A 20,599-nucleotide genomic window follows, 5' to 3' on the forward strand; every position below is an offset into this window, starting at 1 on the left:
GGTACCACGTTCCCATAGCAAGGTCATGCTGGCTTTTTTTTTTAGTCATCTGACAAGATAACTAAATTCTTTATCAAGTTCTGTTTTGTAGCTGAGACACTCTTGTGCTTTCTGATGACAGCTCTCACCAAGGGGTCCCCACTGTGTTCCAAATAATCGGTAGAAGGGCATAAGGGAAATGGACCATGAAGTGGCTATAGGTGCCACTTACTGTCTATCACATATACCTTTCTGTCCTTTCTTTGCACAGTAGGGACCAAATCCTGCTGAGGTACAGGCTTCCTCCTGCAGGATATGTTATTCTGACTGCTCATGAACCTCTGAGGAAGCGCCTGCAGCTCACAAAATCCATGAAGGACCAGGACCTTTGCAAAACAGCCTAATCTCACTGCTGGGAAGTGTGTCTAGCAGTGGGAATAGATTCAAAATGATTAGTTAGGAGCACTTGTATCTCAACACTCAGCCTGCTCCCCTCTACTGCATCTGGAGGTCATCTCCACAATCATGAATGCCAAAAATAGAAATTGGGAGTTCTTTGTGCTTGCCAGTTTTTAAATGTGAGTTTCACGTTTTCAGGTCCTTTCCCTGCAACTTTGAAGAGGCTTGAAACAGACTCCTTAGGAAAAAAATACACCATGCCGCCTTCCCCACCCCTGCCCGAAGAGTGGAGACCGCTGCTTAATCTGCTGAGTCCAAGGCACCAGCTAGTCTGAGGTGTGAGAAAATGATGTAAAGTGCGTCTGCTGGTGGATATCTGACAAAAGAAGACAGAGCTACTCTACTCACAGAATGTGGAAAGGTAAGAAAATGAGGCGTCTGAAGCGATTTCATATCAAGGTTTTGTCAGGGAAAAGTATCTGGCTTCATACCTGTGCTTCTGAGGGCATTAAGTGTATAATTCCAGCAAACCTGATTTCTGGACAACATGGTGATAAGGATGGAAAGGAGGAAAACTTCACCAAGTAAGGCATTGTTCTGTGACTAGAGAATGAATACAGGCAGAGTCTGTAGTGACCCAACAAGGAAATTAATCCCGTGTAAGACTTCACACCAGTAAAGTGAAACGGGTTTTTAACAGAACTTGTTTATTTTGGGTTTTGATTTGGGTTTTATGTTTTGTTTTTTTTTTTTTCATTTTGGTCATTTGGATTTTTTGTGGGGTTTAGGGTTGGTTTTTTTTAAGTCTGCATAGGGATTTCTGTGTCCTTTAAACAGGCTATTCCTTCTAACAGACCTGACCTCACAGTGAAAGCAAGCCAGTGACTTTTCATGGCGCAAGGTCTAAATGTTTCCAAGAGAGAAACTATTTATAGGTTTAACACCTGACTAGGTGTTAAATACTTCTTGCTGATAAACCTTTTGGTGCAGAATTATCACTTAAGACAGAAATGGTCTGAATATCCAAAGACCCGGAATCCTTAAATGGATTCAGGTAGGATTTAAGATGCATTTAGGAAAGTGCATTTAACACATCTTCCGTCAGGTATGTGCAAGATTAGAACCTTTGGTAATGATAGGCAAGTCCCTTACCTGTATGTAAACAACAAATCAGTGAATTTACTTAAAAGAAAAATCACCTATATGTTTAAATACAGAATTAAAACACAAATAGGTTTATCTACACTAAATGAGCCTTCTGCAAGCTGGATCTATGTTTAACAGTCTCCACTGGGTGGTGGCCCCCTCACTGTAACACAAATATTCTGTTGACCCCAGTATATTTGTTATAAAAGCAAGAGAAATAATTATCAGTGCTTGTTGGACTGACTCGATTGTTTGGAGAAGCTGATAGAGCATAATTGACCTTAGACATGAAGAGGGGGGCATGGAGCAGAACTATACTCATTTTATAGTGTAGTAAATGTTCCAGCATATCACAACCCTCTTGGTTGCTTTGCATGGGACTACAGGGGTCACAACCAATTTGCTGAAAAACATTGAGCTATAAAACAGTCTGGAGCCTCTTTTACTGAAACTCTAATTCTATAATAAAAAAATGGAGAAGCACAGACTGTGTCACTCACAAAAAGGTGGAAGCAGAAGTTCGGAGCTGTCTCCCATCCATGCTATTCCCATGCAAGCATGTGTTCTAGAACCATTCCTGGGCAAAGTCCACAGCCATCTGGAGGGAAAGAACCCAACCACACTCAAAACCTAAGTCCTGGGGGCTGTGTGGTCTAAGAAGAGTTTTAAGCAAGGCCAATAGGGTACAGCTTGTCCAGACATGTTCCTTCAGGTTGGCTCTGCCAGAGTGTTGTATGGTTGTGAGGAGCTAGGAGTATCACAGAGCTAACAGCCAATGATGGAAATGGGAAACAAGGGAGTCAGGAAGCTCAGGGTGCTCATAGCCACTTTAAGTCTAGTCTGTGGCTGTAGTGAGAGCGTGGTGGAGCTGTCCAAGCATCACTACCCTCTTCCTCAGGCACAGCAGCCCTTTCTGTCCCTTGTGCTGGTATGAGCTGGAGAAGTGTGTGTTCCTATTTCCCAGCCATAAGGCTGTGCAGATCCCATGGTCAAACTGGGTTGCAGCTGTTACAGAAAGGATCTGCGTCCCTTGTCCTCCATGTACAGCTTGACAGTGTTGATTGGAACAAAGCCTCAGCTCCAAGAAAGTGGTTCTGACTTGCTCCCAGCTGCTCCTGCCATCAGCTGCCACCTACATCCCAGCACAGCTCTCTGCACAGCTGGTTGATGGAGACTGTCTTTACTGGACCACAGCTCTGGAGCAAAGGGAGGCAAGGTGCCTTAGAGTAACACTTACTGTCAGGCAATTTCTCACTGGTTTTCAGTAGGAAACCATCAAATACTTTGTACTTAGCAACTTTCTTCTCCAGCTTTTGTTGCCTTCAAAGAAAAACAAGAAATACAAAAGACTGTTTGAGATGAGTTAGTTGTTAAAGAGATCTTTGGTGTCAAAGCAGCTTTTAATTGTGCTTGTTACACGAAGAGGATTTCCATGATGTTGGAGGAGTATGTAAAAACAACTATCCTTAGAGGGGGAAATTTGGCAGTTCTGACAGTTAAGCTTCCCAATGGCTTCCTGAAATTATAGGAATGCTACTATTCAAAATAGTTAAGAGTGGCAAGTATTAACATCCTGTGGTACTAGACGTTAATGAGATCTATTCCCAAATACCATGTGCAGTGTTCACTAAAAGCAGACTCACACTACACAGGTGCAGGCAGGAAGAGCTGAGCAGAGCAGGGGAATTGAGAGCCTCTCTGGGACAAGTGGAACTTGGCCAGATTAATGCTAAAGTATCCCAGAGTAGATACCAGTGCTTTCTATAAATAAAGCAAGGGCATAACACCAGGGAGAATGAAGAGCAAGTTAAACTAAAGAACAGAGCTGGTGGCAAAAGAAAAAAAGGGCCATGAGTCAATTAGAAGAATGTTACAGCTACGTTGGACACCATCTCTTTGCATACTGTCATTGGAAGCTACAGCCTCTTGAAAGCCCTGTAATGCTGGAGGTGGCTAAATCACTTAGCACTCTCCCATAGACACTGAGAGTCTCCTGGGAGCTTCAAGCTCTGTATTGCCAGATGCCCAGCACTGCTCAGGTGGAGCAGATTCTTGCTTGGATCACACTTGAGCCCCTCTAGAAGTGGCTGATCACCAACTGATGTCCTGGGGGTTAAACCTGGAGGGCTCCTCAGCTGGAGTTGCAGCATTTCTCAAGCCTGTTAATAGTAATGATATGTGGTGCATCATCATGGCATACAATCACACAGATGTGCTTGGTAGTGCATGACAGCAAAGATGAGAAAGGGTTGTGTTGAGGCAAAGAAAATAGTCTCTTTCTAGTATCAGCACTTTCGGTGCCAAAGGGGTTTTTGTCTGAGTGTTTACAGAGATGACTGTACTTTGAAATGCTCTGTGTACAAAATGGATGGGTGTTTTATAAATATATATATGTATCTGTACGGGCAGGGCTCCTTATGAGGACAATGTAGCCTAAATGAAGACTGAAGGAATATAAAACAGACCCATCCAGCTTCTTGACAAGTCGGTGCAATTATTATACTTTAGTACTGTGCTCAGGCCAGGCAGCAAATACATTGCATTATACTGCTCAGTGGAGAAATGGAGAAAGGCATTCAAGAGACAGGCAGGTTTTCCAACAGGAAGATTCAATATATCACACTTCTCTTTTAAGTTTAACATCAATGTTTAACTCCAAAGATTTGAAGTTTATAAATGTGTGAGCCCAGATCCTCATAGGCAAGACTGATGTATGTTTATCAGTATAATTCCAAGTGTGATGGTCTCTTGAATGGATCCTTCTGCATGGATAGATACTAAACAGCTCCTGAAGATTTTCTTCAGATGGAATGTTTTCTCTGCCACCCCTAAAGAGATTAGTTCATTGGATACAACTATTGGAACCTTGAAGAAAGTATCTGGTCTCATAGGTTTCACAAATTGGAAAACGAGCTATGGTCCCAGCTACTTATTTTTCACTGGGCACTTGATAAGCCTGCAAATGTGGGATGTAAAATGAGGCTTCTTTTCCAGGGTTAGTCCCATTCAAATGTTTTAAGCGATCTTATGCATTTGGTTTGTCGATGGTCATAAATGTTGGAAGCCTAGAGTCTTTTATTGCTGGGGGTGGAGGTCTTTGAGGACAAACTGCAAAAGAATGGTCTTGAAATGTGCAAAATTAATGGGCATGTCTGGTATGTTGCCTATTCTTTTGAAGAGATATTCTATTGGAGGAAATGCTGCCAACACATGTGGGAAGGACTGTACCTCTCAGATCTTTTGCTCCATTTTGAGAAGGCTAATGGGCAAGCCAGCTGCATGTAGGCATCTAAACAAGTAGGTCTGGGCAGCAATTTAGATAAAGCAGGTCAATGCATCTACATGTCACAGCTCTGCAGCATGTAAAGAGGTACTACAACGGGGAGCACATTACAGTTGAGGGATGCATCAGATAGGCTCACGCTTCAGCAGCCACTGCACATACTCAGTTTCCCAGATCTGTTCTAGGCTTTTCAGGGCTTGAGCCAACCAGCTGTGCACATGTGTGTCATATTATGCATGGTGTTCTGTCATTTTATTTTTCATTGCTCCATATTATCTGCTATATATTTTAATTTTGCAATGAGGAATCTTCTCATTGACTTCTATAATCTCTCCCATTTTACAGGACAGATTGAAGTTTGGTCAATACCTATTGACTTCCTCCCAGTTTGGTCTTATCTCCTGGGATGCCACCCTTAAATGCACAGCACTGTGACTCCATCAGCTTCTCCAGTACTGAACCAATACACACACAGACACACAGAATCCCAAGGGTTGGAAGGGACCTCAAGAGATCATCTGGTCCAACCCCCCTGCAAGAGCAGGGTAACCTAGAGTACATCACACAGGAACTTGTCCAGGCGGTCCTTGAATATCTCCAATGTGGGAGACTCCACAACCCCCCTGGGCAACCTGTTCCAGTGCTCTGTCACTCTCACAGTAAAGAAGTTCTTCCTGATGTTAACGTGGAACCTTCTATGCTCCAGTTTACACCATTGCCCCTTGTCCTGTCACTGGACATCACAGAAAAAAGCCTAGCTCCATCGTCCTGACACCCACCCGTTACATATTTGTAAACACTGATGAGGTCACCCCTCAGTCTCCTCTCCTCCAAGCTAAAGAGACCCAGCTCCCTCAGCCTCTCCTCATAAGGGAGGTGTTCCACTCCCTTAATCATCTTTGTGGCTCTGCGCTGGACTCTTTCAAGCAGTTCCACCTGAGCATACCACTAAATGAGTATTGGTCCCCATGCTTTGTTATACAGATGTGATGCAGAGCAGAAACAAACTGATCCTGAGGCCAAACATGTGGTATGGATTCTGGTTAAAAAGATCAGTGATGAGGACAGCAGCCTCAAATTACTCCAGTGGTTTATGGTAAATCTTCCCCTTTTTTTCTCCCATAAAAAAAAATATTTTAAAATAAAATTATTATGGAACACTCCATTCACATTCACATCCTGAGCAGTGAACCAATAGCCAGAGACATTTCATAACACTGCTGAAAATTCACACTATCCATAGTGTGATAGGAGTGTTTTGGCTTTTGCCAGACACGGATGTGTCTAAAGCCCTGCTGGTCCACATGCTGCACAGCCTGCCCCAGTGGGTGCATGGGCACCTGCACTGAGAGTTCCTGCCTACGAAAGTGAAGCCTTGATGAATGTATGAGGTTTGGGTCTTTTTTCCTTTGACTGTGTTTTAAAGCTAACCACAGTTTCCTGTGCAACCTGAACTTGGTGTTCTCAGCATGCCCCAATGTCGTTTCCGTGGGATTCGATGCGTCAAAAGCTAAATTGGTGTGTGCAGACTGCCTTTCCCCCAGTGGCTGGCTCACAGTGCCAACATCCATCAGGAATGGAGGTCCCTGCTCCTTGTGTTCAAAACCACGTAGGTCCCTGCTGGTTGTCAGAAGGCTAACAACAATAGCACAGAAATGTGCTATTTGTGGCTCTGGGACACGTTGCTTCAAAATGTCACAGAGATAAAAAATTTGGCAAGGTTCAAATTTGGGTTCAGTGTTACATGAAAACAGAACTGTTGAGAAGTAAATAATCAGAAAAATATTTCTGATGGTTGCAAAATGCCAAGTATTGGAGGTTTAAACCGGTCTCTATGAGCTGGCAGGATATCTCTGAAGGGGACTATTTATCCTGACAGAAGTTTCCTGCAAATGCTCCTAAACCACCACTGCCAGAGTCAGCCCATGGGGTCTACTTAAGCTGACCACTGGCCTGATTGGTTTTTAGGTATGAAACAACAGAAAATAAGATTATGCCAGGGATAAACCCATGATCTATAACTGTGACCACAACTAATGTGACAGACGTGATGTACAATCGCAACTGAGAAAGCAAAACCATTTTTATGAAAAATAGAACATGCCAACTAAGAAATGACTCAGTCTTTGCAGCATTTCTGTAACAATATTTTTTACATTCTGCATGTACCCACTTAGACTCATATATAGTGCAAGCAGCTTGAGATGTCTAAACTTGTCTCACAAACTCAGGTCAAAAGAAAATCACTCATCAAAGGAACAAAAAGGCAAACATGATGTATGCACTGTCGAAAGGCATTGTGCTGGCATGCCCTCACAGCAAAGTCTTTTGGTATCTGGACAGCAAGCACAAAGTGGATGGATAGATTTCTCTACATTGGCATGGTAATGGTGTCACGTCGCTGTAGACCCAAAAGGCTGTCCCACCTGAGAGTGAGAGTTTTTTGCTAAGGGTACTGGGCAGCACCCACTGTAATCCATGATGTATTTGATCATCCTGCTCCCTATACCCAGGCCAAGCCTGAATGTGCTGAATAGCATCAGCTATAGGGCAGCTCACAGGTATCAGTCCCCTTCATTTGGGCTGGACCACCTTTAGCCTAATGACCCAGGGAGCAGTTTATATCCCATTTCTAGTGCTTTGAAACAAAGCTCTCTCCTTGCTCAGCTGCCTCAGGAGCACTGGTTCCCCACACTACTGCAGTGCTAGCTCTCAAGAGCACCCTGATAACAAGCTGATTCGCACATTATAGCTGGTGGCCCCTCCTTTTGATGGCCAGCAGCATTCTGCATTTTCTGACTAATCCCAGTGACCTTCCCACTGCCAGGCTGTAGCTCTGGAGACACTGGTGGACAGAGACTGTGCACCAGCTGCGAACCTATGAACCTATGTGGGATATTTTCACAGCAACGAGCCATGGAGGCCTCCAGCTCCTTGCACCGGAGGAGAGCTCAGCATTGATGGCCCTCACCCACATGTGGATGGAGCACTTGTAGATCTCCATCATCCACATAATGGTGAAAACATCCTAACCTTTCCTTATCAGCAGTGGGTGCCTAGATAAATGCCAAAGGACAGAAGCACGGCAGCAGATCAAATGGAGAAAATATATCCTGTTTATTGTCACAGATCAGTAACATCAAGGCAGCTTGGTTGAAGTTCAGCTCTTCACTCTAGACTTCACCTGTGCTGTTGTGCTTGCTCTCATCTTATCTGTAAATGTGTCAAACAGATTTTCCATCTCCCTTTGCAGCTTTGACACTTGTAAAACTGTTGAGGTTTTTTTCCTGTGCTCAGGTTTTCCCTGGAGCTATGATTTCCAAACACAGCTCTGGAAGCTAATGATGCTTAGTTTGAAGATCTGAGTCTCTCTGCCTAAGCCATCCTGGCTGGTGTCATCTAGCTCTGTTGTAGCTGAGGAAACCCTGTATGTAGCAAGCTACTTCATAGCTGGGCAAGAATCTGTCCTTTTCTAGGCTAAGGGTGAGAGTTTTAGCAGCCATTTAACTCTGCTTTTGAGGAATCAGAGATCTGTTACTTTGGTGGGAAAAAACTCTAAAATTGTTTTCACAGTCACACCAATTTTTACTATAATTTAGACTGTCACACATATATTGCTATGGGACAGTAATTACTACTTGACACAAAACAAAAAGATAGAACAAATACAGAAAAAGATTTATTTTTTTTTCTGTCTTCTTACTCCTGACCTCCAGTGATAGCTCTTCCCTCAGTATATTTCTGAACTCTTATTATTGTACTGACTGCTTACCAGCTCAGTAGAGTCCAGAAGCCTGCTCAATTAGGTAAGTGTATGGTTATTTTTAACTGAGTTGAGCATTACACATTTGTATGGCATGTTGTGCAACAGATATACACTGGTATCATGACATTCTGTCCAGACACTTGTCCTAAATTTCGATCTAAATTTAACCTGATAGATGTAGAGCATAATAATTAAATGTCAGCCCTGCAAAACAAACCTATTGCATTATGATTTGAACTTAAAGGAGATATAAACCTCTGGTCCTCTCTTATTCATGCTCAAAGCAGTCAGTGCAGAACAACAAAGCTTTCTCAGTAACAGTATAAATAATGGTTCATTTGATTAGGGCTTCAGAAACTGTATTTATTACATATAATTTGGCTGCACAGCAAAAACAGCACTGGCCAAATAGAGTTGATAGTTCAGTGTCCTTTAGCACAGTCCATTCTGGTTCTTTCACTGCTCTTGTCTGCACAGCAGCTGATGATATTGCAGGCCTGGCCAGCTCATTTGCGGGAGGCCAGCATGGCATGGCAGGAGTCAGCACGGATCACAGCTTGAGCCCCTGCTTTGAGTTTCTGAGCCCCGTGGAAGCAAATCCACATCCAGTTTGGGTGGCGAGAAGCCACTTTCAGCATTCATCCCATGCCAGGCTGGAGCCATGTCTCAGGAATCAAAACCAACCACTTGTCCCTGGGTCTGTGCACAGGAAGGTCCTGCTCTGCCTTGCCACTCTGGTAGCACCTATTAGCATTAGTTTAACTCCAAGTATAGAGGTATGTAGAAAGTCATAATTCCTTGAACTTCATTGTGCTCCAAGTAATGGCCATTTCAGAAGCTGCTGAATTTTAGCAGGGGCATCTTTTATTTTTTGAGGCTTGTTTATCTGTGGCAATAGTAAAGCAAAACAGATCACTATCTAGAAAGCAATGCAACAGATCTTATTGCAAACAGCAGGCCCAATAGTTAGAAACAAATCAGTTGTAAAGGAATTAGAGGGTACCAGAGAAATGCATTAAAAGAGATTTTGTCCATAAACTAGCCTGAGGGGTTGAACGGAGGGGTAAAGACTCCTTGTATGTTTCCAAAAACTGCTTTAATAAAAATGTGGAAAGGTTGTTTCCCATCAGAACTGATTTTACTTTTCTATCGTTGTTTTGGAGTTGCTGCTTTTTCCAGGACATTTGCTGTTTACAGAAGCTTGTGTCTCCTGTTGCCATTCTCATCCTCGTGCTCCCCTGCAAAAGCCTTGGAGCAACCAAGGGTTGCAGCAGCTTCTCTGAATTTTGTGGATTTTGTAAAGGTCAAGAAAAAGACAAATCTTTCATTAGAATTCTTACTAACATACATTATAACATAAGATAAATGATATTTGCACTGCAAAATGTAGCTAAATGGTAATGTTTATGCTTCTCTTCTTTCTCCAAAGAATGAGCATTTGTTTGTACAGTCTTTGGGTTGTATTCACTTCATATTAGCATTTCATGTTCCCTTTGACTGATTCCTCTTTCAGTTTGAGTCAGTGGATGTGACCTTATGATGAGATTTGCGGAAAGGCAGTGACTGCAGTAGCTGTGCCCTCTTCCAAAGCTCACTATAAGGGCAGGTCTGGGTTGAGTCATCACATACCTGAAATGGGGCTTAGGATGTGGATACTGTGTGATCCCCTTTGTGCTCATGTCATATTTCCAAAGGAGAGAGGACTCCATTTTGATTGTATCTGAAAGATAAACATTATCTGCAAGAAACCACTGTGCAGAGGTGGAAGTCATACACTGAGCTGCAGTCCACCCTGATTTGGGATGTGAGTGAGCAGCCGTTAGTGGGATGAATTCCTCCTGTAAAGGGAATTATGTTCTTAGTAGAGACATCTCAAAACACCTACCTGTTTCCAGCACTGAACTACTTGGGCAGCAGAGTCAGCAAGAAATAGTGTATATTGTATTCCTTACCCCTGGGCACGTGTGACATCCTGCATCTTTTCCCATACAAGTGCCTCTGGCTTCTTGCCTCTCTCAGAGTACTGTGGCCAAAGTAATCATTAATTCTTGCAAAGGAAATTGAAACCATCTTCTCCTGTGGGAGTTTCTATCTTCTCGTTTAAACGTGGGTTGTGTAGCAGGAGGCACAGGAGAGTACCTTTTGGTTCTGGTGTTTGTGTTTAATCTTGGGAGCATCTGATGGAAGCAGAATATGATGGCAAAAGTACAGAGGTGTGTGTCATAGGTCTGTGCTCTTAGTAAAATACGCCACAAAACATCTTGCTGTCTTTCTGCAATAAAGAAGTTCAGGCAACATACAACTAACAAGAGTTCCAGGTAACTGGTGCACAAAGCAGTACGCTGTTCTGTGGCAGAGTATCATGAGGATTTTCTGTCCAGGGACTGTTACTGTCAGAATTAATCACTATTTTCTTCCTTTCAGAACAGCCATGCTTGAGCCAAGTGTTTGGATTCAGTAGAGTTAGTTACCACTGATAGTTATATAGGCTATGGATAAAAAATATAGTTTGTGCTAATGGCATTCTCACCTGCATTTCATCACATGAGGGCATATTTGTGGCAGCTTGACATAGAATGAGTCTGTAACAAGCTCTTCAGTCTCCCAGGTGCACAAATGAATTTGTTTTTTTCACCAGTCTCAGTTGCCTGATTCAGTTGCGCAGCTCAGTAGAGCTGAGGGGCCTCTTAATTCAACTAATGGAGGTAGAGACTGAAAAAATCAAAAAATGAAGGAAATGTTAAATGTTATTTCCTAACATGGCTTCTGCTGTCTATTTGGGGGAAACACGAAGAATAAAGTGAATCTTGCTGTTCATTTCTCCATTTGTTGTTTTCACAGGTTTGTCCTTCTTTGTCTTCTCTCATATTCAAGTATATTTTACCATGACCTGTTTGTGAGACTCTAGCTAACTCCCCACCAGCATGGGTTGGCTGTTTCCATAATTTTCTATTTAAAGAGAAAGCAAACAGATCTAATATGCAGTGTCTGAGTTTGAAATGTCCAGAAAATGATATAAATTTATGTATTTATTTTTGCAGGTGACATTTTGTCCTGGGGTTAAGCTGAAAATGCAGATCTATAACTATGCATGCCCCAGGGGAAATATTAGCAAATCTGAAACAATGATAATAAATCATAATAATTGTTATTTTTATGCTCTGAATGTGTTGTAATAAAGACACGACATTGTTTTATTGGGAAAAAAATCAATTCCCAAATGTATGATTTCATTCCTGTATAGTAATTTTTCTGTACTTCAAAATTCTATGAGGTCTTCCTTTGAGTATTTCAAAGATACTAATTAAATAAGGTCTTATTCGGCAATGTCTATCCAAGTAGTGTTATTGGCTTCCATCTGCAAGGAATGTTGGACTCTTTTCTGAAGTTAATGCATTTGATTATTTCCACTTCATTACTGCAGAAAATGAGACACAGAGGAGTTAAATGATTGACTTAAGACAAAAGGGAGAGCTAGCAGTATCTGGAAACAGATCTACTGGAGTCCTGTGCTTTTACTGGAAAATGGTAAACAGCATTCATAGGGCCCCAAATACATCAGAGGTGCACAGTGCTTTGCAAGGAAACCCAGGAATGTGGGAGGGAAGGGAGTTGCAGTGTGCTTGGTGTGAATGGCATGGGGAATCACCTGCAGCGTTCACAGCCATAGGGCCTTGAGTCTCATATCTTTTTTCTAATCAAATGATTCATCCTGGGAGACAAAGGCTCCCTTGCGTGAACCTGCATCACGGTTTTGGCATTTTTCCTTGAGTTCAGTGGGACATCAAGCATGCCATAAGGATGCCAAGGGTGTGGATCCAATGAGAGTCTAACAAAAGGCAAGCAGAAGAGTTAAATGTGGGAGTATTCACTCCTGGTTTTAAGCCAAGCCTGGTTACAACCTTAAAGTAACATCAGGGAAAAAAAAGTGCTGGGTTCTGGTTGAAAGTCAGAGATGGTTGGCTGACATTGTCAAGGGCGTAAGAGTTTCACACCCTCTTGGTAACGACATCCAGGGCTTCTTTGCCTGCTGCAGTAACTGCTGAATGTCCTTAACTTTGGACAAAAAAACATCCCTAGCATTAGTTACAAGAAGCAGATGGTTTCGCAGGCAGCACAGAAAGGGGACGAGTCAGTACTGGCCATCCTGTCATGCCAAAGTAAGTTGGATCAAGGAGCAAGCATGGAGAGGGAATGACACTGGTACTGAAAGACCCTACAAGCAAAGCAGGTGAGTTGGAAGGGATCATATATTAGTGGATGATATAGTCTTGCTAAATTGGTTCCCTTCAAGATTGGTCTTTCTAAGCCTTAGGGGTGTTTATGCACTGAAAGCGTGAGTACAGCTAACCTGAGGCTTGACAAGGTACTTGGAAAGGAAACCAGACCCATTGCAGTCTAGGACTTATTATTTTTATGTGCTATGTTTTGCCATAGGAATTAATGAAGCAGGAGCTGAGGGAAAAAACAGGCATACAGGTACTGTATTATGGTTTTTCTTCATTCATTATAATAGCTGGCAAATAACCTTCCCAAAGTCAGTATTACGCCCACGTTCCAACTAATCCAAGTGGCAGTTCTCCTGTATGTGCCTGTTTTCTTATAGCTTACCCCTGGATGAATGCTATCTCTTCCTTGGCCAGCTTGCCCTCTGCTAGATGTGGGGAATATGGCTACCATTTCACATTTATGGCCTCAAGGAGTCTGAGAGAGGATCTGTTGTTTGCATTTATGTGGTATAAGAGCACTAGTAAACCCTTACAGATACTACTTGGAACAGGTTTACAGCTGATTTTGTCATCTTTTGGAATCCTTAAGTCTCAAACTTGGAGACTCGAAAATACAAAAACCACTCTCTAAAACATCAGTACATACCCATGTAATGTTTGGCTGTTTTGTTTAACAATCAGCAGCTAAAAGAAAAGTAAATGGAGCCCCCTTCTTCCCAAGTAAATAAAACTCTCCAGGACAACTCAAAATTATATGGCAATTTTTTTTTTTCTTTCTTTAGGTTCCAGAAACATGTCCATATATGGTCTACTTGTCAGGGACAATAAATAATGATGTAATAGAAAGGTCAGCTTTGTGTCACTTAGCTACAGGATGCTTGATGAAGTGAAGTTCTTCAGATAATGCAACAAAGAAGAACTTTAGGATGGGTAAAAGTTTCTGTCGTGCATCTTCAAGCAGGAAATCTGAGATTCAGAACAACTTAAATTTTGGCTTGTATTCACTGATCATGGGGTGATCCAGAAATAAACACCAGGCTTCAAAGCAAGACTGTTTCAAAGCTGTCCTGCAGTTGATTGAAACACCCAGGCAAAGCAGGGAGATGAAGACAAGGAAGGATATTCTGAATTAAGACTTAATCAAGAAGATAACCCATTTCAACAGTATCATTACCCTTTTATTTCAGAACAAAAAGGTAATGCAAATATGCATGTTTTGAACTTGTTTAGCATTTTCAATCTGTCCGTTTGCTATTTCTATGCAAATATTTATTTGTATAGCAGTACGTAACCTAACACCTTAACACCATGCACCCATCTTGGGAGTTTTTTTGTGGCTTGCCTTTGGTTTGGGTTTGGGATTTTTTATTTATGTTTTTCAAAATGAGCCATGAAACATGCACTGGTTTTAAGCAGAATTGTAGCTCTGTCATTTCCTTCTTTTAATTTTATTTGCAGGTGATGCTTATATCTTTGTCCCTAGAATAGCCTGCTCACAAATCATTGCTGTAGTTACAACATGCCAAGGTACAGCTTAGGGTGCAAAGCACAGTGTGAAGGAAAAACATAACATCAGCAAATGATTTCGTTTACAAGTTTCCAGTTGGAACGGCATGAAGCTAATATTGCACTGATTGCTGTGTGCACTAGTGCTTTCTGAGAAGCAATAAAAGCTTGTGGATATGTGCATTTCCAGTAAAGAATTCATGCAGAATCATGATTTGATGGCATCATAATATATGTCAGACTGATAGGTGACCTGTTTTGACAGCTGGGGCTGAACAAGGGAATTTGTTTGCTTGGAGGATTCCTCCAGGAAGCTTGGTTTTGCTCCTTCAGTACTGGGATAGAACTTGAGCAGCTTGCATAAGCTGTCATTACAAAGTATGTTTGCCTTGTTGCTGTAGCCAGACAGCAAGAGGTGTCATTCTTCTGATGCCTCAGCTCCGGCAGATCTGATGGGCACGAAAATCCCTGTTCTTAAAAAATCATTTGCTTCCCAGTAGCAGTTATGCAACACAATATCCTTGGAGAATTGCAAAGATTTATCTGGAAACCAACCTAAAATACAGCAAAAATGTGAGTCCTTTAAGTGCTGTAAATTGGTCTGGTTTCCATTGCCAGCAGCAGATCTGGCCTGAAAGGTGCCACTGTAAGAGCTGAATTTGAGGCTTGGTTTAATGTGAAGGCTTCCAGCCATGTTTACCTTCCGTCTGTGCACGCTCCTGCTGCTTTCAGAAGGCAAACACATAGAAAAGCAAACACATATCTGCAGAAGCTGGGGCTCAGGTATTCTTTGCAAAAGACAAACCGAGTAAGCTGCTCCTCTTTTCTCTCTTGTGCAGTCTCCAAAGACTTGGTTTTGGTTTTAGAAATGTGGTTTATCACACCCAGAGACATAAATACTGAGGTCCTGTATTGAGTTACAAGCTGACTAGGGCAAACCCAGTGCAAAGGCAGGCAAAGTCTCTGGCTCTGCTCCCTCAATGACCTTGTCACTCACCTGCCACCCTCCTCTGACACCAATAAGTAATTCTACTAATTCTACTGCCTTGGTTATATTGAAGGAGGACAGGCAGCCTTGATAAGCTTTTCTTTAAGGAAGTGCTATCAGTGGGGACCAGTTGTTTCAGATGCTAATGGCACTGAATAGTTCGGTCCTGCGTGTTCAAAGCCTGCTGTAATCCTTGTTGTTTATGTTGCATCAGGGATCAGAGGCCCATTCTCCTGAACACTGTATGCTGACAGAGCTTGTAGTCCAAATATAATAGCAACCTACTTGTGTTTGTCTGTGGCTTTTGCCATAATGTGAGTTGTTACTAGTAGTCACCATGGTGAGTGGTACCTTTGGTTTCAGAGATCACGCTTTGGTTTCAGAGGTACATGCTCTGCCCTGCTCAATTAACACAGGGCAGAGCATTGCAGCCTGTCACTGGAACAAGTATTTCATTTTTAACCCTATCTTCTGGTGACTGTATGCTGCCAAGTTTCCCCTTATGACACAGGTCTGGTTTCTACATCTAAATAAACAAACTGACAGAACTCAGGATGGCAAGATTAAGATCAGGCCCTATGTGGAAATGATGGTAAATTTAGATCCAGAAGATCCTGTCAGACTGAGCTATTACATGGCAGCACTGGCAGCAGTATCCTAAGACGTGTATCTGACAAGAGAGATCACTAGTGAAGTGATTCAGAACTAAAGTCAAAGCAACCTCTAAGGAATAATACAGGCATTATACCCACAGCTTTAAAACTCAGGTTCTCTTACAGCAGATGGGATGCTGTGTGCTACATGCGTGTGACTCTTGGGCTGCCACCGAAATGCAGGGGACAGACAAACATTAAAACCTCCCTGAAAAACCTGAAGTTAGGGTGAACAGTAATCCCAGCATTTAACTCATAAATCTGATTCCAGAACTTTAAACCTACAGTAAGCAGGCTTAGAGTAAGCAAATACATACAAGGTGCATTTAGAAAGACCACTTTGGCCAGATCTGACTTATCCAAACTGGTTCAACCATTCCTAGCAAGAAAGACTGATTTTTTTTCACAACTTCATTACAGAAGGTGGAAAATATCTAACTTATAGCACATTAGTGTAGTGGGCTCTCATAAAGTCATGGTTGGCACTGGCCTCAGGTGGGGTAACCTTAGCCCTGCTGTGTCAGCTGATCTAGGGTAGGTCTGGACAGCTGCAGGAGTGCCAGGGGATGCCACCAAGCTTAGCCACAGTCAAAGAAGATTGAACTGAAAGAGGCTGTGTTGCATCAGCCTCCAACTGAGAGCATGTGCTCTGCCTGTCACCACAGCTCTGCTGGCTCACCGTGGCTTGCTACAGAAATAACTAACCAGTGCCTCAGCCCTGTGGCTCTGCAGCTTCAAACAACAGCATCTCCAGGTGGAAGGAAAGGGTGATGGCTCTGCTCTGCTCTGCTCCACTGGGGCCATCACACAAGGGAGCCAAACTCAAGCATACCACACAGGTCTGGCTGAGGAATGGAGTGAAGGAATGGCTTCAAACCCAGCTAGAACAGTCTCTGCAAGGGTTCAGGGCAGTCAAGGCTGTCCCTGGCTCTCAGTGCTCAATGCTCCTGCAGCCCCAGGATGTGACCCTTACACATTCGCTGGGGCTGTGCCAGTTAGATGAGCAGAACTGAGAGCTTTCTCTGTTCTAGGCCCTTCAAATTTTCTCCCTGCAGGATGACTCAGTGGTGAGAGCTGCAGCCAGCACTGTTGTTTCTGCACTTTGTGGGACTCCTGTCAAAATATTTAGCTTAGCAAGAATCACCAACATGCAGGGGAGCTTCTCCCTTTTCTCTCTGAGTGGGTAGGACCCAGTTAACCTGTACAAAGATAAGAGGGTGAAATACAAGTGACCCTCATACTCAAAATCTTCCTTTTCCCTCCATATACCTTAACAAGGTTTGACACAAAAGGAGGAGGGAGGGAAAGATGTCCAGAAATGGCCTTTATACCCAGTTTCACTGGGGATTTGGTGATGCAGCTAACCCATTATCTCCTCTGTGCCAGACTGTGGAGTTGTGCTGGCAGTGGTCTCAGGCCTGATTGCCCAGAAAGGGAGTCTGACACCAGCTCAGAAGCACAGTGAGGATGGACCCACTGCCTGCTCTGCCTCCTGTGCCATTGGGATGCCAGTGGTGGGTCTGGGGAGGATCAGGAGGAGGGATCTGTGTCCCAGGGTGCAAAGGTACAGGTTGCCCTCTGAGAGGAGCAGTCGCATCTCCACTCTTGTCTCCTCCAAAGAGTCATTGTGCATCACCTCCATTAGGAGCTTATTATCAGATCCTGCCCTTTCCACTGACTGCTTAGTTTAGTGTCTGAGTCACCACTGGGGCCAGGTCCCTACACTGAGGCTGGATGCTGCAGACAAGCTCTTTGACTCCTGCCCGTGGATTTCGCACATCCGCAGCGTACCACCTTCTAAGTGAGTACCTAGGCTGATAGACATTGTGCTGCCCAGCATGCCAGAGTTGAGCAAGCCAAGCAGCAGCAGGAGCTACTGGGACAACAAAGCTGTGTCGAGGTTCTTGCCCAGCCACTGGCTGGAGCACAGCCAAGGACAGGTATGGAAGTAGCTGGTGTGCGGGGCAGGCAGCAGCTCCGTGCAGGAGGTATCAGTAGTTTGGCGTCTGGGCTTGGCTCCCTGGGACAGCAAGGGTCATAGCAGAGCTGAGGCACACCAGCTCTTACTGGAGAAGGGAGCCAGCAGCAGCCAGGAAAGACCTGACTGAAGTAAAAGAAAAATCAACAAAATTGTGTTGTATTATTTACAGCAAAGGAAGGTTTTAATTTGGCAGTTTCCATGGCTGTAAAATACAACCTTTGTTAAAAGTCATAATGTCAATCTGAAATCTGCTGGGCTTCTCTACCCTTTTTCCACTTCTGGGGAGTGCTTGGAGCATTGAGGTGGCTGTTGATGTGGGAGATACTACCATTTTTGAAGGGGAAAGCTTAAATCCAAGATCTTAAGTTACTTATGGCTTGATTCAAGCTCTTTCAATTTCTTAAAACTGTATTAGTTCCTTCTTTTATTACTTTTTAAATTATAATTAAAGCAACAAACACAAGTGTCTTGACACACATAGATACTGCCATTTGGGGAAGTGCCATTTCCTACAGGTCAGGATGTGCACGCAGCAGAAAGGACTGCTAGAGCAGGGTGATTTCCTGTGTGAGACCTGTGGCAGACTGGACCCTGCTGCCATCGAAGTGGGTGAGAGTCCCTGGGAAGCCAGGCTGCCCTGGGCTCTGGGTGAGCCAGGTCAGAGCCCTGTCTGCTGCAGAGAGCCCCTGCACAGCGAAAGGGAATCAGTGCTGGTGTGGTGGGAGGCAGGTGCTGAGCAGCGGCAGGCTGCTTGGCTCTGCCATCCTCATGCATGTGGCTCTGCCTGCCCATGGGTGTGCAGGGGCAGGGACTGAAAGCCCCAGGGAGAGCAGGCAGCTTTGTCAGCAGCCCCACTGGTGCCCCTCTCCTCTCTGCACCTGGGGAGATACCTCCACAGTTCCCTTCTGTTGGATGCCTGGTCTCACCTGTCCTGCCCATGTCCTCCTGCACAGCTTGTACCCATTGTTCTCCAGTTTACATATTTCTCATTCAGTGCTCATAAAAAGCAAACCTACTCCTTCCTGGCTGTCATCCATTAACAGAGGCAAGCTTTTCCATCTCCTACCATGAAATAAGACTTTGGCTCTTGAACTCTGGTGACCAGAGTGCTCTCTAGCATCCAAACAAGATCCTGCTACAGCACCATCCAATTCATGGCATTAATACTTCCTTATTACTGCTGGAAATACTGCAGTATTTTGGGTTGCCCTTGCTCTTTTTGACTCACTTGTGGTGATGGTTCACAGTCATTCTGTAACTGCTGAGTGTGCCCTGATAATTCCCCCTTCTCTCATTTCCAGCTCTCAACCACCAGTTTTTAGAAGAGAATCTATTAAGTCTAAGATCATGACCTTGAACATTGTTCTGTGAAAAGCAAAAAATCAGAAGTGAAACTCATCAGTATGATGTTGTTCTCCTAGCTGAGTGAAACAGTCACTTCAAAGAATAGATCTGCATGTTGCTCAAGAGATCTCCAGATAAGGTGGAAAAAATTATTCTGTTAAGTCTCTTTGCACTTCGTGGAGAACCTGCTCTTGCAGAAAACCAGCAGACACACAAACCTCTTTCCTTAATTTTCTGCAATTAAAATGAGAAATAAACAAAATAAGACACACAAAATCCACCAAAAAAACCCAAATCAAAGCAAACAAAACAACAAAAGAGATGTCTATTGGCATTCTCCTAAATAAAATAATTTCAAAGCTGTATGTCTTAAATCTGGTGGGGATTTCCTTTACCTGTTTTTCTCTTTAGCCATCAGAACCAGAGTAAGTAAGTAAAAACCGGTCTTGCTGGCAAGATGACCCAGTTACTTTTGTGTGATAGAAAGGAGTTAGTTCATTAAGTTTTACAGTACAATGTTCTTTCCCTGGTGAAGGATTTCTGAGGGGTTTTCTGGTCAGTCTAATCAAGAGGCGGAGCTGAAGAAAAGCACAATATAGTTGAGTTCTTTACATTTTCCAGATTTTGACGATCATCATTTCCTTTTACAGGTAAGCAAAATAAACAGAAAATGGCTGCAACGGCAGCAAACACTCAAAGACAAACTATAGGCTGTGAGGAATACAGTCTGTACAGCAGCCTGAGTGAAGACGAGCTCATAAAGATGGCCATCCAGCAGAGCCTGGGAGAGGACCCCATGCGTCAGCCAGACGCTCACCAGAAGTCAATGGTGGCACGTCCCGGTGAGGCAGCTGCCCCCACCCACTCCAGCTGCCACAACCCAAACTACCACATCTATCCTTGGCAGAGGTGAGTGAGCGCCTGACCGAGCTGTGCCATCCCAGCAAACACCCTGCGCAGCGAGGAAAAACAGCTCCCCCTGTCAAAACACGTGCTTTCTAATTAACTTTACTGAGCGGCTGCTCTGCGAGTCTGTCATTAGTTTGAAAGCCCGACTCTGCTATAAATACGATGAGGTCAACAGTTTACGCCCTCACAGCAAACGAGAATTTGCTTGATGTTGTCTGTTTTAAGCAACAAATAAAATAAGGGACACTGCTATAGGCTTCCCTGAAAGACAGACAGCCCTGCTGAAGCCAGTGACTCCTTTCCCCCACGGACACACGGTACACTGAGCTTAGGTTTTGCCAGAGATGGAGCACAGGACTTGTTATGGGAAATCACAGGGGAGAGGCCAAAAACAGGTACATAAACCCGTGTGAGCT

At 43.6% G+C, this 20,599-nt stretch overlaps 1 protein-coding gene across 3 annotated transcripts in view; it reads left to right on the forward strand.

Moving 5' to 3' along the window:
* Nucleotides 1-302: 302 nt before the first annotated feature.
* The window catches only part of ASB2 (ankyrin repeat and SOCS box containing 2), a 43,010-nt gene continuing 22,713 nt past the window's right edge, over nucleotides 303-20,599 (forward strand). Inside the window, exons 1-3 of one of the 3 annotated variants that reach the window (XM_061359867.1) lie at nucleotides 303-489; nucleotides 577-799; nucleotides 19,925-20,183. In XM_061359867.1, coding sequence (XP_061215851.1) covers nucleotides 790-799; nucleotides 19,925-20,183 — 269 coding nt within the window. In that variant the 5' untranslated portion in view covers nucleotides 303-489; nucleotides 577-789. Of the gene's footprint in view, nucleotides 490-556; nucleotides 800-13,129; nucleotides 13,999-19,924; nucleotides 20,184-20,599 lie in introns of those variants that run through there. The other 2 variants (XM_061359868.1, XM_061359869.1) reach the window with 2 other exon arrangements.

This window comes from Neopsephotus bourkii, unplaced genomic scaffold, assembly GCF_033783945.1.
Source record: "Neopsephotus bourkii isolate Nb327-2 ecotype Australia unplaced genomic scaffold, CSIRO-AGI_Nbou_v1 NB_998, whole genome shotgun sequence".
NCBI lineage: Eukaryota > Metazoa > Chordata > Aves > Psittaciformes > Psittacidae > Neopsephotus > Neopsephotus bourkii.